This window comes from Grus americana, chromosome 15 (genome assembly GCF_028858705.1).
Source record: "Grus americana isolate bGruAme1 chromosome 15, bGruAme1.mat, whole genome shotgun sequence".
NCBI lineage: Eukaryota > Metazoa > Chordata > Aves > Gruiformes > Gruidae > Grus > Grus americana.
In genome coordinates this window covers 13,943,675-13,962,113 of record NC_072866.1, presented here as the reverse complement: position 1 = coordinate 13,962,113, position 18,439 = coordinate 13,943,675, and the positions used below count along the sequence as shown (strand labels likewise).

The following is an 18,439-nucleotide window of genomic DNA, read 5'->3' as shown; positions in this document are numbered from 1 at the left end:
GAGCTCCAACCTCCCATGACTAAAGAATGAAAGCAGTGATGCTTGTTGGCATTTATTGTCCTTCTCCCTTGCAAATCAGGCGTTCCCATCCTGAATGCCTTTGGGAACCAGATGTCCCAACACAGAAGATGTGCAACAGCATCTGCCGGGAGCGAGGGAAAACCACCGTTCCCCAGTGCTCCCGCAAGGGAATCGTACCGGTGCGCAGAGCTGGTAGCAGCACTTTTCATCAGCTGTATGTACCCACTGTGAATCTTCTCCCACTCCTGACTGCTCCTCCACCACCTGATACGTTAACAGCAACACGATTTACTGGCCTGTGTATAGGAAACACGAAGGCAGCACTCGCAGCAGAGTTGCAGAAAGCTGCACTCAATGACACTACTGTTTGTGCCTGGTTTACCCCGTGCCTCGCTGGAAAGCACCTACACCCTGGTCTAAGAGCCTATAAATCATCGCTGAACTCTCTCAGGCAACACTTCCAAGGACAGGGTGGCAACTGCTTTTGCACAGCCTGGCATCTCTGTCCGTTGCTGGAGACACCCATCAGCCCTCTCCGACCGCACCAGCTGCGTCCGCCCCGCGGACAGGCGCTTTCACGGTCCGAACGGTGCAGTTAAGCCATTTTTCCTGACATGCATTAAGAGATTAAACGCCTGGTGTTAAGAGCTCTCCCACTTCACTTGCTAATGTTAAAGCAAAGACCCAAAGATGTGGTCTCCCTGCCCACAACCCCTCCCAGGCTGGGCTTCAGCTCGTGCCAGGGCACCGATGCCTCCCGGTAACGAGATGGGTCCGTCAGGAGCCAAAGCCAAGTTCAAGGAGCAAACGACTCCCTTTTGCTCGCTCCTGGCCACGTGCACATCCCGTTCTCTCACCCGTGGCCTGAGATGCATCACACCAGCTGTGCTGTCACCAGTTTATAACATTATAGTGCTCCAGCCCTGCAAATACCGTTCCCTTTTGCTTCCTCCATGCCTCCCTTGGTTAAAATAAATCCATTTGATTAAGAGGAATCAAAAGCACCCAAATGAATTAACTTTCAATGGGACTTTGGGGAAGCATTGCCCATCAAGACTGGGGAAAAGTGTCCCAGCTTTTTAAAATTGACAAAAATATTTTTAAAAATTACCAAACCTTTCAATTGCCAGATCTGGACTTTGACGGCAACAACTGCCATCCTTCGTTTCGAGGAGAATTCAGCACCCGTGCCCCATTAAACTCTATTAAAAGGGATAATTAGCAGGACACTGACAGTAATTTAGCCACTTCGTCAGAAGGGATAAAGGCAACCTGAAACACTTTAACGTGAGGATCTTAAAACCGGTATTAATTCCGTGCCACTGTGCTACAAACGTATCACTAGCAGAAGGGACGTGGACCACGGTGTTAGTCGGGATTGCTGGGGTGTAAATAATGTTTTGCTTCACAAAGTCTGGCTAGGGCGAAGAAATTACTTACCTGAATTAAGAGCTCAGACGTATAAAAGGGTGTATCTAAGAATCGATAATGGACCACCGAAGCATTTAATCACTGTTTTACTAATCTCCCTGCACTATCTGAACTCAAACCGACTCCTCGCACTAAAATCAATGGTGCTAATATACTCATTAACAGCAGCTCTTTCGGAGGAATGAAACCATCAGAGTTTGAAGAACCAGGGGCAGAGGAGCTGACAGCTGTGAACAGCGCATGGGCTTGTGCTCCAAGGCTTCCGGGGAGAGCAAGAAACTCCCTAAAAAGCTCCCTTACAGGAATTTCCATTGCAATCTTCTACGGAGGGCGAACGGCCACGACTACCGGTATAACGGCACGTCGCTGAGAGGGGACATCTGATGCGGGGTCTGAACCAGGACCACGGATCTACAGGCACGGCTCCTCTCCGGGGTGAGGCTGGAGAGCTGGCTTCAACGCCCAGCGCTGCCCACACCGGCGGTTTCTGCACCTGCAAAGTGTCTTTGTTTCCCAATTCTGGTTCTGTGACCCTGCACCGCTCTGTATCTCACAGGGCAGACATCTCCCATCGGTTCGGGGGCTACGCAACACCTTTTGGAGCGGCTGTTGCTTTCGCATCCCACGCTGCCTCTTATTTATACCCTTCACCAGCAGCTGAAGAGTTTGCCGCATCCTCCTGCCAGGCTTCCCCGCATGACGATCTCAGCTCTGACCTGCACATCTGACACTCCCGTCCCGAGACTCATTTCTCCTAAGTCTGTCAGTTCGGCTGCGATAGCTTCTGCTTGGCATCTACAGGCTCCAGACAGTCTCTCCCCATAGGATTTTCTGAAAGACATTGAATTTCTGACCAGGGTTTTGTCAGGCTGCCTGAAAAAGGATGTTGCTCAAACTATTCAAAGATAGCATTTTGTTATTTTTTATGCAATTATTGAACAAATATCAGAACGCAAAATTGCCCCTGGGATTGGGAAATGGAATTAAATCTTCCAACAAACACGAGAAAATGGATACCGACGTCTCTATTAGCAACAAAATGTTTCATGCTTAGAAACTGGTAATCTAACACCCCTCCAGGGAATTCAGAATGGTGAGAAGAAACGGTCTAAGCATTAGAAAGAAAAAGAGAGATACATACATTCAAGCGAGACGCAAACTGGATGTGGGGTGGGCAGGAGGGTGTCCTTGTGTCGGTCCCACCTCGGTGTGTCGACATGCAGTTCAGGAGGTCATTAGTGGAAAGCAAGGGCCCAGATCTCTGCGGCTCCCAGCTGCGCTGAGCCCACCACAATCGGGCACAGGAGGTCCACTCCATGCTGGGAGCATCCTCCACGCCGCTGTTGTGGCTGCTAAGGGGTATCAACCCCTGCAAGCGATGAGAAGGGCCGAGCCGGGACGTGTGGCATGGCTGAGCTTCTTCTGCAAGCGCCAAGCTCCAGCCTGTCTCGGAGGGCTCATGGGCGGTGCGGTTCAGACCAGCTTTGATGGCACTGGTTTACACCAGCTGGGAAAACTGGTGGTCCAGCACCACGTACGACACAATGACAACACATCCCCGTTGCACCTGAGAGATACAAGAACTGTCCCAACGCACACATGAACATCTCTGTTAGGGACACAGTTTAGTGGTGGACTTGGTAATGTTAGGTTAACGCTTGGACTCGATGATCGTAAGGGTCTTTTCCAACCTAAATGATTCTATGATTCTATGACCTGCTTTCCTACAGGACACAGGATTTTCCCTGGGCTCCCTCCTCAAGTCACAACCCTGGGAAACAACCGACTCCCGGTGTAACAACCCAAGAGCTGAAAACAGCCTCATCAACCAAGTTCCATCATGTTATCTAGAAGAAGGAGCACCGTTTGGCACGGGGTGAAGTACGGGCATGCAGCCACACCTGGGGGCTGTTACGGTTCAGCAGAAGGGAAAAGTTGGCACTGGAAGTTTGGTGTGCGTCCCCAGATTTGTTTTGTTGTAACACCAACCCGGTCATCCTAAGGAGGAACCACCTGGCCAAAGCTCCCCTTTGCATTTACTGTCGAGAAGAATCAACAAATGACATCCAGGTTGCACAGGTCATTTGCGTGGCTCCTAAGCTGGATTTTAACGACGGTACAATTCTCAAAGACAATCTACAACCTAAAAGCACTCATGCACAGCCTACAAGATGCCCACCAGCCTGCCTTCCCTTCCACCCCTCCTCCCAAGAGCACTGTTCATTTAAAATGGCTTACCCCCTTCTCTTCTGCATTTAATGGCTTTTGAACTTCAAAGAGAGGGGAGAGAACCCTATCGCTTCACCATGCAGTTAAATATTATGCAGCCACTTTACTGAAGAACACCTACAAAATACGCTGCTAAAATAACCTCCCGTTTGAACTCTTCCTATAATATTTTTCAGAGAGCTCAGAATACGCTGCCCTTCTTCCCCTACAGCACTGAGGCACCTACTTCACTTTAACCAGGTACGCACTCCTCCTGGAGTCGAAAGGACTCATCGCGTGCTTAAAACTATGCCTTTGCCTGAAGCACCTAGCTGAATCCAGGCTTTTATATCTAGAAGTTGCACGGTATAAATTGGAAACATTATTCCTGGGTGAACATTATACACACGTTGGCAGATATATTCCAAAATTATCTAAGAAATCAAGCTATTTAATAGAACACGTCCAACTCCAGCAAACCACTTTGAAAATCTAAAATAAAATTGTGCACAAGGTACTATATATGAATATGGATACCCCCCACACACTATGTGCATGTCTCATGTATACAAAATAGCAAGGCAGAAATGCTCTAAACATAAACTGAGAATATATGAGATCAGATTTTAATTGTGGTTTTAATAACAGCAAACCGCAGGAGCTACCTGCTTATTATTGGTCTTGAAAAGCAACATGAAAATAATATTTTAACCTTTCATCTTTTACATGGTCTTTGCTAATAAAATTATTGCAGAGTCATCCAAGCACATAGCTGGTGTCAACTACTTAATATGCAGAATAAATTAAATGCCACTTACATATAGCGAAGAAATCCCCAGCTAATTTCATGCCGCTCCTTATGCTGGCGCGGCCACACAACAAACACGGTTAAGCCCTGCGTCTCCTCTTCAAATTCTGCCCTTCTGCAAGAAAACCGTCCGATCCACCGCTCCACTAAACCACCCCTGTGCAAGGCCACCGTCGCGCTGGAACGAGCTCCGTCGCACGCGCTGGGTCTTCGCAATTGCGAAACGCTGGGCATTCATTATACTATGAGGAGACCGGGTCTCACTGACAACGCTTGAAGTATTGTGGAAAGACAGTAACAGAGATTTGGGAAGAGTGGGGGACCCGGCACACTTATCTACCATTAACCAAACCATGCTAATCGTCCTACTGCATCTTTCCAAAGCAAAAGTCACCTTGATGAGACGCACACCCTTATCTCCATTTCAATCCAGCTTCATGCCTCCCGCTACCAGAAACGAACTCACTGGTGCTTTACCTGACCTGCTGCTGCTGAACAGCCCATGGAAGTCAACAGGACTCTTGATAACTGATTTATTCCCATCAGGTATTAAAATTCCCAATATTTCAATCAAACACAGGGAACGGCAGGAGGGCTCATTCCCAAAATACCACACTTTCTCCTCCTACTTAATGACATATGAGCAATAATCAATATAAAGAACATATAAACAGAGATGGAAAAAATGGAAAGTGCTGGACATCAAAAAACTTATCTGCCAAAAGCGTCTTTCACTACCTGCGGAATAAGGCTCCTGCTTCTCGCTGTGAATGAACTCTTTTCGTTCGTATTTGGCTCTGATCCACTGTTCCCGCAGCAGTCTGGAAAAAAAAAAAAATTACAGAGAAAGGAAACATGGTCCAAGATACACTAAGGAAGAATCTAGAATCATTAATTCTTCAATCAAAATAGAAGTGTGACTTAAAAGTCTTTGAAAAACTGCATTGTACAGTCTGGAGCCAAGGGTTTCTTCCGTTTACTTTTGCATAACAATAAATCATTTCCTTGTACATCCAAACTTATTGGAAACTTTATTAATTAAATTTACAGACTTAGCAGAATAGACCGTTCCCACCCACCCAATCATCCTCTGTGCAAAATTCCCTCAGTATACGAACGATTTTAAACCTAATTTCCTCAGACTACAGTCTTCACTAAATGGGATCAGTAAATGAAAAAAAAAAAAAAAAAAACAACAACAAACTGCAGACAAAAGAAAAATCTTTGCCCTGAAGCTATCGACATGGAAGCAGAAATTGTGTATGCCTTGTGCAACGCACACGCACGATGGCCTTTCGGCAGTCAAAGCTGCAGAGATATTGTCTCCTCGTCACGCATGGACAGCTATTAAAAAAAATTGTGATGTATCAGGTTAAAATTATACTCGTGATGACGAGGGGAAGCCCAGCCCAAGGATGGGTGACACTTGTGAGTTGGTCAACGCAGAGCTTGCTGCAGGGTGTCACGCACCTCCCAAACTCGGAACAAGAGGAATTCAAGTGAAAGGTGACGTCTTCAAAACGAAAGGGACGTAGGACAGGCATATCCAAGGCCCTAGCCAACCTCTCGGAAGGAACTGGGGTGAGAAAAGTGAAAAAAAGCCTCAGAAAGACCAGGAGAACATGGCTGGGTGAGGATGTGAAGGCTGGGCCCTGTGGAACACAGGACCCAAACACCGGAGGGTGGTGAGAACCCACCTTGCAAAGCTCTTCCAAACTCATAGCCTGTACCGGTAAATCTAAGAAACAAATCCATGATGCATGGCAGGAAACATGCCTATTATAAAGTCCTTTACTTTTCATGTTGAAAGTGATACCGGTGATTTATACGCCAAGACCTTAACTTCCAAAAAAGAAAAAAAATACCCCAACAATTATAAATATTTTTTTGCTATTTTATTTTAGCATGAGTGCTGGAACTAGTAAAGTAGTTTAGATCTTGAATATGCTAGAAATTGTTTCAAACCATTTTTAACTGCACTTAGTTCTTAATTGCCCTAGAACCTTAAATAGCCCAAGCAGGCAGCAATCACATGCAGAAATAAAGGCATGTGTCATCCCAGCTTCACAGCAGACATTTCAAAGTGGCCCACACTGATGACAGTAAAAGATCCCCCGGCGCTGGGCATGCTCTGTAAAACCCATCACACTTCAACACATCAACTTCTCCGCCAATGAAAACTGTTGATATGCTTAATTACCTTTTCTTTTTTGCTGACTACGCAAATGTAATGCTATCTTTTCAGCAGACACATTCCAGAAACGCTTGAAGATAAGCGTACTAACTTGGCTTATGAAAATTCATCTGCAGGTACAGCAAACACATTCGTCAAATCTGTAAGACACTATTCAACGAGAACTGTGGCTGAAGTCGGTTTCCTGGCAGTAAAGGTGGAAATAATTACATAAATTTTGTCCAACCCATTGTTTCATCCCCTTGGTTGGGGCACCAGCCTTCTCCCACGAGGTTCAGGGAGCACCATCGCTTCCCTGCACCCAAAACTCAACTGTGAGCTTCTGCCGTAGCAGAAATAATGCACCAACTCTGCCTTTCCCCCTTCTGTTCCTGTTTTCATGACTGATCTTTAGTTGTTACACACACATCTGCAAGTTTGACTGTGAACTCTGAAGATGAGCACCCATCTCCCTTCTGCTGTCGCCCTGTGCTACGCTCTGCTTTGGGTACAACCCATCTTCGGTTCATCTCGGGAGGTTCAGATGCGCTTTGTAGAAGTGTGCAAGGGGGCTCCTCTGGGTCGAGCAGGATGCTCTTTCTGGATCTGATATCCACGACACAGCAGCCTGCAAACGTAGAAGACTGACGACCCAAAAAGCAGCACTTAATTGTCTGTTTCTATACTTCTGCCGCTCATCAAACAAAGCTACCAACGTTTAATCATAAAATCGACACAAATACTTAAATGTGCTACCCCTCCTGCAATTTTTCCAGCCCGGCTGCTGCAGGCAGCTTGTTATCACCGTAGCGAAACTTGGACCTTTTCGACAAGACGATTAGGGATTTAACTAGAAGGAAGAAAATTCACACCGCCCTCGGCTCCAGCTGACTCGAGTGGATTCAGCAGGAGCTGCAGCTGTTCTGAGTCTCTGAAAGTCAGCCTTCCAGTACGAGTGTTTAAATACAGCATAAATTAAGGTTCATGTGCAGCAGCGGGAAAACACTCTCGCTGTATAATGCAGATAGTACAACAGATACACTCCGCTGGTCTCACGCCTTAGGGAACGCCGCTCTGCAGTGACTTGTTTCCCGTGATGCTGTCAACAGCAGTGGCTCAGTATCTCCACAGCTTTTGTGCAAGAGAGCGCAAATCGGGCACCTCGCCCGAAGGGGCATGCTGAGAAGCTGCAAAATGCTCCTGATAACCTCTCCCAGCATTCAGGCCAGAACACGAGTGGCTCCGATGGCAAGTCCCACGGCAGACAGGACTCCAGCCGTGCCGCTTTGCCAGCTCACAGCAAGCACTTTCTGACAGCTCATATGTCCTTCCCCTTTCCTCATCATCACAAACCTCTTTCAGCAATAATTTCCCAAAACCCAAGATACACCAAGAGCAGCCCACGGTTAGGACGACCCAGTAGCTGCAGCTTCTGCTCCAGTGGTTATTTATAGAAAGCAGAACTCCTCCAGCAAAAGAAACTGAAACAAAACCCCAACAAGGATGGCGAGGAGTCCACATCTTCCTTCAAAGCAACAGAGAAGTTGAGCGTGGACTTGACCACGCTCGCTCTCATGGACTGGAGACAATCCTGCCATAAAAAGCTGCTTTTAAGTCTGGCCTTATGTCCTAGTTTCACTAGCACAGCTTGGATGAATTGAAACAGGAGCAGGAATTTGTCCTGGAATCTACGTGATGTGAGAGCAATTGGAGGGCAGGGACCATCCAGAGGTCCCTCACGCCATACAGTCTTCTCCACCATTTTCAGTGACCTCAGATCTGATCTCCATTTCATTTCAAGTATGCCTTCAGGAGCCTTTTAAACATCTGTTGCTATGTTTTAGCTGAAACCTATTTTTCCTGAGGTGAATATGTATGTAAATAACCCAGGGTGGACATCACATGCCCAATACAGGACCCTCCATCCCCCTTTGATTTCAGCAGGAGTTCCGTGAACAGAAAGGACTGCAGCAACAGCCTCACGGCATTTTATTGCATTTCTGGTTATGGGATAATATAGCAAATACACTGTTAGTGTTTGTTAGAAAAATGTAAGTGCATCATTCCTAAACTGCGGAGATGCACAGCTTTCGGGATCAACTCCAAGAGCTTTAACAGCCCACCTAAAGTCTGGCAGGCTGCTGGTTACAGGGAATGTGTCACTTTTTGGCAATTAGAACAGAAAGGTCTTTGTAATTATCAAGATAAAAACCTGGGAGCAAAGAAGAAAAATAAAATAAAATAAAATAAAGACCTAAGGAAAAACCACATTTCCAACAGAATAAGGGAAAATTTGTCCCCCGAATGGAATAGGACTGGGCTGCACTGGGGAGGCGGCAGGTTCAGAGGCCAATAAAGCACCGCCAACACCAAGAGCTCCAAATCACATTTTAGGTACTTGTTTGCTTGCCTGACCACCCACGTGAAAACAAGCGCACTCTGTCAAAGGGCCAGCAAGGAAGGCTGCAGAAGAAGCCAGTGGAGCAGTTTTATCTTGGTCCCACATACCCAAAGCCTTTTACTTGCAGCAAAAAACACCACAGGAAAAGCTGTTCACGCAGTTTAATATCAAACTGTGGCTGCACGGCTTCATGGCGCTCTGTGGAGGAGTGCTGGCCAGCCAAATCTATAGTCTCCAATTTATTGTCACCCAAGACCCTCAGCTGGGCTGGCTTTCCTAGGATGCACCACATTGCACACACCACAGACGTTGCACGGCTGCTATGGCTTTTTGGAGATGTATGACAGTCACAAAGCCCCAGCCAGAGGTGAAAGTGGCCTACAAGACATCAAACACCATCCGCTACCACCTTCTGATTGCATCTTTATGAGCCACCACCAAGTCCAACAAAGACAAAAGAAATTGTCATCCAGGAATGCCATTTCCAAAACCCAAATTTGTAGCTTCTGGAATTTGTCAGAGGTTTTTCCAGCAAAAACCAATCTGCTTTCCACAAGCACCTCTGTGGACACAGCTATGCCAAGTTTCTGTCAAACAACTGTTTTAATGAAATTTTAAGTCCAAGTCCAAATTTTTGCTCAGACTGCAAGGTGAGCCACTGCAGCGTAGACTAAAAGCCTGTCTAGCTTCACACTCTGCCTCCGCATCTTCTCCCACCTGGTAAATCCTCACTGTGAGGACCTGCTTTTAAATGGCTTTGTGGAGGCATGTGACAGCTGGGGGCTTCTTCCAGGCACTCTGTGCGTCACCCCGGCTTGCAGAGCCCCAGGAGTGACGTGCCACCCCCCCCCCCCCAAGACCAGTGGCCAGCAGCAAGCTTCTGGAGGACAGCTAAAGGACAGGGGTTTTGGCTATCAAGGCACAAAAATCTTGTATGATAGACTTGAAGAAGTTAAAGCTGAATTTGAGTATGCAAAAATCATAACATGCTCAATTAAAATGCTAACTGGTTCCTCTTTTGTTTGGTTGTTTTACATGCACAGTCCAGCTCACCACAACGCTATTTTTCAGCATGTTTAAACACAGATTAGAAACATGTAGGAAACAGCCTGTGTCGGTATTATCTCAACCTTGTAGCAATTTCCTTCGGAAATTAAAGGAATCAATATGAATTAACAGGCTTACGAGCTAACAACAAAGAGAAAGCGAACGACAAGCAGAGAAGACCCCGCGGCCGGTTGGGACTGAAGGAGGAGGCAGAGCTCAGGCTGCCGGCGGGGCGATGCTCAGGCAGAGACTTCCCAAGGCCAAGTGCCCAGCGTGACCACCACGGGAGGCTCCCACTTGGGAACGGACGAGCAGCCACCCCAAGCAGCCACGCTGCAGCACCTCGAGCTTTACATCAAAGACCTCAGGCACTTTTGAAAGCTGGGGATGTAAGATCTGAAGACCCTTATTCATAAGTAGGAGCCAGAGCAAAACACTCAACTTTACCCCTCTGGACATTAAGCATTAAAGAACTTTATAGATAAAGTACCAGCAAAAGGAGGAGACCAGGTGAGCAGTTTTGCATCCTTGACCATCATTATGCCCCGTGCATGGGAGGGGGCCAGACCGACCCTCAGAGACCAGGCTGAGGTGGTGGGCTTGGTAGCTCCTCTACCAAATGAGCCAAACTCTAAGTAAGAAAAAAAATTCAGGGATTTACTAGGCAATTTTCTCTCCGCACATTTAGTTGTACCACAACACAATAAGCCACTTTTGCTAATAACTGTTCTTCTTCAGATGACTACAGAGATGACTCCTCAATATGTGAGCCTTACTGGGTTACATCTTCTTTCTGACTGATGTCTCATCTCGTTCCAGATAAGACAACCACCCAGTACAACTCATGCCATTTCATTCTGCCCCATTTTTCCTACCAAGGTACTCAAATGTACTGCCAGTCAGTATATTTAAGTGTTCTGCATAAGGAACAGATGTAGCTCCCACTTATCCAAGCACGGAGAGAGGAGCAGAGCAATGCACTGCCGCTCATTCGCAGTTCCGCAGAACGATGCTCTGTGTTCCCAAATCAAGCAAAAAAGGCAACAGAAACTGCCATCGAGGATTGGGCGGGGGCACGGATGTACTTCCAGTACTGCAAAAGCCCAGTAAGAGCTTCTCTCCATCTTCTTCTATCAGTTTTCAGCCAAGCATACAGCTGCCCAAAGCCTTTTTCCTTTGCTTTACTCAGAAGCGATGCTACACGTTGCCCACCAGCGACTCAAACCCCAGCCCCGTGCTTGCAGCGTATCTGCCCCAGGAAAGGCCGTTGCACAGCGCTCGGTCTGCTGCCGCGGTGTACAAAGCTGGGCTGCGACCACCCGTGACCACCCAAAGAGGGGTTTTCTGGTTTAAGTTCCTCACCCAAGGCTTCTCTTGGAGCCAGCGCTGCGGTGGTGGAGGAACATCCCAGGCTCTGGGATTCACGTCAGCCTCAGGGACTCCCCAGGGTACAGAAGCTGGCTGCTCTGCTCGCTGCTCCTGATGCATGGGCCAAGTTGCTGGCAGACAGAAGACGAGAGGAGACAGTAGAAGGGGATTTTTTTTTTTTTTTTGGTTGGGTGGGTGGGGTTTTTTGCCTGCACACAGCTGGTAATTTTTTTCCTGGGCAACTCCAGAGCACCCCTCCAACTTCTGCAGCCTTCGTCAAGTGTCTGACAGAGCCAGGAAGCCACAACGGGGTTTCTGGAGGACGCAGAAGCCAGATGCAGTAGGCAAACACCACGTATTTTCCAAGCAAACACAGCAAGGTAAGAAGAAAAAAGGACAAGCTGGTGCTGGAGCACTTCCTCCCTCTTGTTCCGAGCTTTCCAATTCTTCAAGCAATCAAAATAAGAGGGATTCCAGAAGAAGCATTATAAAATGAAGAAGCTTCAAATGAAGGAACAGCCCGTCCTTATCATGGCTCATACATTAGCATCCTGCCATGCCGGGTCTGAGGGCAGGTCCCACAAAGCATGCCCAGCTGCTGCAGCTGGCCAACACCGGTTGTCATAATTAGAAGCATCAAAAGCCCTTGATGCTGCAGAACGTGGGTCGGCACACAACGGCGCGGTGCCAGCGGTAACTGGAGGTGTCATCCATCGCGATGCTACCCAGGGCTGAGAGCTGGGAACAACTCATGCTGCTGCAGGGACCGGACTGCAGCGAGGCAGGGAGAAAGCTAAATATACATCCCTTTAAAAAGCAGCACTCCCCTGCTCTTCTTTAGCATGTATCTGTCGAAAGGCACAGAGAGCCTCTAACTACAGAAAGAAAAAATACAGCCTGGCACATCGCCCTCGAGACATTCCCAACACACGACGTACCCCCAGCTGCTTATACTGCAGCAGCGTCAGGAGATCGGTGACTGCGAGAGGTCACCTCTATCCCAATGCACCCTGCTGCCATGGCAGAGACCCAGCAGCGCCAGCCCGGAGAACACCTACATGAGCAGAGCTCCAGGCTCAGTTCAGAAATTGAGGCATCCAGGCTGAAAATTATCCCAGTGCAAAACAGGCACAAGTTAGGAGCACAAAAGGGACAGAAACTGGCCCACAAGCAGCAGCTTCCAGGAAGACTAGCCTTGCCTCATCCTCCCAATTGAGGGGAAAAAAAAACCCCACAAGAAAAAAAACCTGCTTAAACCCCTTCAATCCTGTTTCGCACAGATTAGAAGCCCATCCACGTGCCTCTCCGTCAGGCATCAGGAAGGGCTGCGGATAGAGCGGCCGCCCCAGCGCCCGGCCGAGCGCCAGCACGGTCCCTCTGTGCTCGCAGGCAGCTTTGACAGGGCTGCGGCTGGAGCTCAGCCACCGCTCGGCAAAGCTCCCCGGAGCGCGACTGCACCGCAGGATGGAGGAAGAAAAATATTGTAGCGGCAAAGCCCGAGCTGCGTTATCAAAGGAAGCCAAACCAACTGAGCGCAGAACCAGCCACAGACATTTCTGCCAGCCCGACAGCAGAAGGAATGAAAATGCTTGTGGTCTCTAAGCTGCCCGAGCTGCAGGGCGAGCTTTTGCTACCCATCAGCCTGACCCGTGCACGAAGAGCGGGGTGTGATTTGCACCCAGATCTGAGGACGCCCCAAGCTGCAGAGGGACCTGCCCCACCTCCAGCCAGGCTCCCCCAGCACGAGCTCTGCAGGCCCTCGGGCAGGGATGGGGCACAGCAAAGAACCAGGACTCTGCTCCTGGGAAACATCTAAACAACTTGGATATCAAATAGGCCCCTGCCCCGTACGGACTAAACGGCAGCTAGGGCTGGAGTGCAACATCAAATGGATGCTTCTCCATCCTTAGTGTCGTAAGTACACGCAAGTCTCAAAACAGCACAGCCGACTGCTGGGATGTTGGAGCTCAGCAACACAAACGTGGTGGTGGATCCTCTCAGGACCACGATGGTTCACGAGAGCTGTCCGTTCCCCGAGGACGGCATCCGCCTCCCGGCTGCTGACAGAGCCAGCAACTCCCCCTTTGGGTAGTGTGGGAGCTGGTGGTGCCGCCCTTCTGCTTTGTGTCAAAGAGATGCTAAGGAGAAGGCAAGGGAAATAAGCACAAATAACACTCTGCCAACAGACTTTCGGTTTCAACTCAATTCCAGGGAGAAGTCAGAGAGAAATTATCGGCAGTTTTCCTTTTGTAGATGCATCACCTTAGGAAGCGCTATCTATTTACACAGCAAGATGGCAAGAAGCAGTTGATGAAAAGGGATGACAAGGACGCTAGAGCCATCTGCAAGTGGCATCACATACCCCACGGGGATGTTGAGACATGCATCATAAAACTCTGGCCACCAAATCCTGCAGTAAGAGGATACATGTGCCCTTGGGCTGCCAGCTCTGCTGTCAGGGGAGAAAGAGGCAGGATTTTATGCATGGAGATGGATGGTAGAGCCTGCAGAAAAACAGGAAGCCTCACCTGGTTTAGGTGAACAGCAGTCCTGTTGGTGTGGACAGGCAGGAGCAGGCAGGTCTTGACCTTGGCTGTCACAAAGGAAGTCCCCTCCATCTCCTCCAGGTTTGAGACATCGTTTTTCCATGAGTCCTTACTAAATCGCAGCCCTGACTTTTCAGATCCCCATCCACCCAAGCACTTCTGAGTCCCCAGGAAACCCCACATGAAGTATCTTCCCCACCTTCCCTACGCCAGGACCCAGGGGTGATGCTTGAAGGCCAGTTCAAGGTAGGAGGAGAACCTGAAAGGTCCTAAACTCCCAACATGGTGAAACACATGAAGTCATTTCCCCTCTCTCTGCCTTAGGAGAGACAAAAAAAATAAACAACAGCGCAGCCACGTTCAGCTGCGTTTGCACCATCTCCTCCCCTGGACCTACGGGATCACTCTAGCTGGGAGCATCTTCCCGGTGGCCTCTCCTTGAGCTCCCTCCCACAAAGGCAGAGGTGTTCCAGCAGTAGGAAAGGTGAGAGGCTGGGGCTTTTTCTCCTTGAGAAAAATAATCCTAGCAAGATAATCATGACACACTCAGAGTGTGCCCCTCCACAACACACGGTGGCTTTGCCAGTCCTGAAATCATTTCTGTACTTTTAGGAACTGTGGAAATCGCTGCCAGACGCCATTTTAGATCAAAACCAAGATCTGGGAACGCTGCATAAATGGATTTTATTGTCAGGCCAGGCAGCACTGCTCACGCCTGGACCTTCCCAGATTTAGCATTTGAACATGGTCAAATGGTGGTGGATGCATCACCAAGATACTTCACAGGTCTTTCATCTTTACTATGAAAGGTTTTTTGCATGATGTAGGAAGACAATAACTCTTCCTAATAGCTATTCCCAGAAGATTAAAAATATAAAGTCACCTGAGGATGAACCCTTTGGCCCACCTTCAGTATTACTGCAGATTTGGGGAACACAGCGGAGCCTTCTACTCAAAGACTAGTATCTCATGCAGGGATCCCTACAAACCCTTCCAGTACTTCTGTTTTGGGCACCTCTTATGACGCTTGAATACATCATCCGGGTGCTCAGAGCCTCGCACACTGTTTTCACACCCCCCTCTTCAACTAGTGACACCCAGTTAAAGCAGCAATAGCGGGAGGGGTCTCGGGGACCACTACTCACCAGTTTGCTAACACTAAAGTACTGGCCCTGGAAATCATGCCCTCCAGACCTTCTGTAAAGACTGGTTCCACAAAGATAGAAAACCCCCTGGGTGCTCTGCAGGATTGGACCCCAAACACCAATTTCAGTTCATCTTCTTGCTCCCTCAACGGTGCAGCACGTTCTGGCCCCTCAACCTCTTGGTCTACAAAGGCTACCCCAGCTTAGTCGGGAGGTTTACTCTACGCTGTGTGGGAGACAATATCTTTTCACTTATCTTCACTGAGGATATTATTTGTCACTTAAGCAGAAAAAGAAAATCCACCATGTTGGCACTAAAGCCCAGTATTTTTGTACCACAAGTAACCTAGCATCTCATACAGCAGATAAGCAAGTTCTGTTTTGATGCAGAAGGACTATCTGAAAAAGCAGAGGAAATCAATGGGTAGAAATTGGCATTTTTGTAGCTTAAGAAACTTGGAAGAGTCTGGGGAACAGACAAACTATTGACTTCTCTGCATCATGTCAACTGTACTTATTAAATAAGATCCCACACGTAGCATAAACTCTACCATATGCATGCAGAAGAACAAAGATTTTTCCGAGCCTTTTATAAATGAAACCTCCTTTGTGGCTAAAAAAAAAGTATCACGCTGAAACTAAAATATTACAGAGGCTGCAGCTGCACAAACAAATAAATGGTGTTTACCAGCAAAGGTATTTACTTACTGACAGTCAAGAAACGTTGGCTTGTAATAAAACGGTGGCATTTTAGATTCGTATTTTGCTTTTGCTACGTTGTTTCCATTCGAGGCCATAAACTGTGAAAAGAAGAGAAAAAACCAGAAAGAATTAAAAAAAAAAAAAACCCCACCTTACCAGTATTTTCCCTTGTCCTCTTTGGTGTCTAGAGAGTAATAAAATTATTGGGACGGGGCCTCTGTTCACTGAGGTTTCCCCAGGACCGTGCACATAAGGGATGCTGCAAAGGCTGCGCCTGCAAACCAGGGCTCCGAAATCCACAGTGACCATTATTGCCAGGGCTCCCCAGCCTCATCCGACGCTGGGGACAGGCCCGTGTCCCAGTCACACGTGCGCGATCCCCGCGGGAGCAGAAGGCAGCAGGCGGTGGCATTTCCCACTCGCAGGCATGGGAATGAGACGGCTCCCAGGGAGCCCAGCACGGAAATTAGATAAGCAGAGGGCAAAACCTGACGCTAACGTTAAGTCTCCGTGTGTTACGGCTCCAGCAAGGTAATAGTCTCTGACAATACGCCCTTTGCTTTGCATCATATCACTTGTTCCAAAAGGAGAATTTTATTTTTGCAAAGCCATGCCAGCAACCTCAGAAAGGCGCTTGAAGTATTAAATAAATAAATATTCTGTCTGCCCTGACAGCCCTCCTCTCTGTCTGATCTCCTATCTGAATGGCTTGTTGAGAGCTCTGCAAACAAAACCACGTATTTCCCTATTCATAAATTTTATTTAATGGAAGTCACTTTATAAGTGTAAAAACCCCATTCTTTTCCAGGCAGCCATGCTAAATACGTTGTGTCTTGTACCAAATGCCAAGCATACAAGCATAACAAGCAGCTACGCTGTTTCTTTTTTTTTCCCCCCTAAGCATTTTTTTTTTCATTATTTCCATGGTTTTGAGCTTCTCAAGTTTACATATTCAATCTATTCTCAAAAAAAAAAAAAATCAAGGAAGGGAAAACCCGTGCAACACAAAGGCCTATTTTCCTCAGAAAACACATGACTCTCTGAGCTGTGGCTTTCAGAAAAACCTCAAATCTACAACATACGAGATAAAGATCAATGACTGGTAGCGTTCTTCATGCCTTTAAAGACGCCAACAGTCAAAGCCCGTACGTTTCCTGGGCAGGCTTGCCTTTAGCAACATCACGCAAACCTAGGTGGGTATGTGGCATACACAGAGAGAATTTACCCTGCGAGCGTTCAGTTCTTCAAGATGGGAGTTTAAGAGCTTTCAAGGCTAAGTGGAACAAAGCCAGAAACAGCTGAGCTGGGCAGGGGTGGTAGACTAGAGGTTTAGCCTACCATCTAGTCTAGGCTAGAGGTAACGAGAGAAACGGAAGACAATTCATTTAAAATTAGTAATTTCCACACACTCTATTTCATCGACATTTTTATAGGGGTGGGAGAAACCCTCACAACCTCTTCATGAAATGGCTATTCCATTTTTCCACCAGCATCATGGACCTCATTCAGGAATTATCTAGACATGCTTTCTGAAATCACGTTTGTTGTGGCATCTCTAGAGAGGACTCTGTTTTACAACTTTGCCGGTAAAATGCAGCAACCCAAACTCACTGGTACTTCCCGTCTCAGATGCACGTACCTCCACTTGAGCATCATCCCAGTCGTCCAGACGGACCGACTTCACTTTGCTGACTTGTGGGATATTGCGATGGATTCCTGAACAATTCAAGCAGATGAAGATCCCTAGGCTGTGGGATGCCCAGTCTGGGTCTGAAAGCAAGAAGGAAAGAGAGAATTGCACTTGACTGGTCTATCGGATTCAGCGCAGGAGGAAGGAGGGACAGGGCAGGACAGGGCATGGCAGGGGAGTTCAGGAGTCACCAGGTCCAAGTTCCCTGATTTAAAAGGCATCAAATAAATACACAAGCAAAACAGATGTATGTGCAGGTTCATACTGATAGCAATACAAATTAAACTAACAACAGATTTGCAATCTCAAGCACAGCTGTTATGCACAAAAACCCAATATACAGACAACTGCACACACCCAAGACCTCCAAAACTCACTCCACGCTCACACGAAGAGAAGAGGTGAATGTCCACCTTTCATCAGCAAATCCCACCCAAGCACTGTGTGGAACAGAAATCGCACAACTAAAACAAACAGCTCGGGGAAACCTCTATGCTGCTCCCTTGCCTTGCTATTTTTTATTTTATTTTATTTATTTTTTACAGCGGGAGCGCTCCACAGAGAGACTTTCCTCCCCCAGCCACGGCTGCCCAGCAGCACAGCGCTCCATGCCAGGAGGTTTCCAGCCCCTGCCTTAACGGAGAAATGCCACCAGCAGCAGCTCTGTACTTTCTCTGAGCAAAACCACGCGCTGTTTACAGCCCCGAGCTGACGTCTCACACAAAGCACTTTCAACAGAAGTCCCTTGCCTCCAGATTCCTCCTCGGGAGAGGCACTGCCTGAAGCACGGGGAGACGGAGAGGAACCGGAGGAGGGCAGGGGCCGTGGGCAGGACACATCCACCAGTGTCCCTGCCGCTGCCTCGCTAATAAAGCCAATACAGGGATCTTTGTTTGAAC

At 47.8% G+C, this 18,439-nt stretch overlaps 1 protein-coding gene across 1 annotated transcript in view; it reads right to left on the bottom strand.

The window, feature by feature from the left end:
* ADAP1 (ArfGAP with dual PH domains 1) overlaps nt 1-18,439 on the bottom strand; it is a 63,318-nt gene that overhangs the window by 34,729 nt on the left and 10,150 nt on the right. The window contains exons 2-4 of the mRNA XM_054842483.1: nt 17,490-17,620; nt 15,857-15,948; nt 5,207-5,289 (exon numbers count right to left, since the gene is read on the bottom strand). Coding sequence (XP_054698458.1) covers nt 5,207-5,289; nt 15,857-15,948; nt 17,490-17,620 — 306 coding nt within the window. The remainder of the gene's footprint in view (nt 1-5,206; nt 5,290-15,856; nt 15,949-17,489; nt 17,621-18,439) is intronic.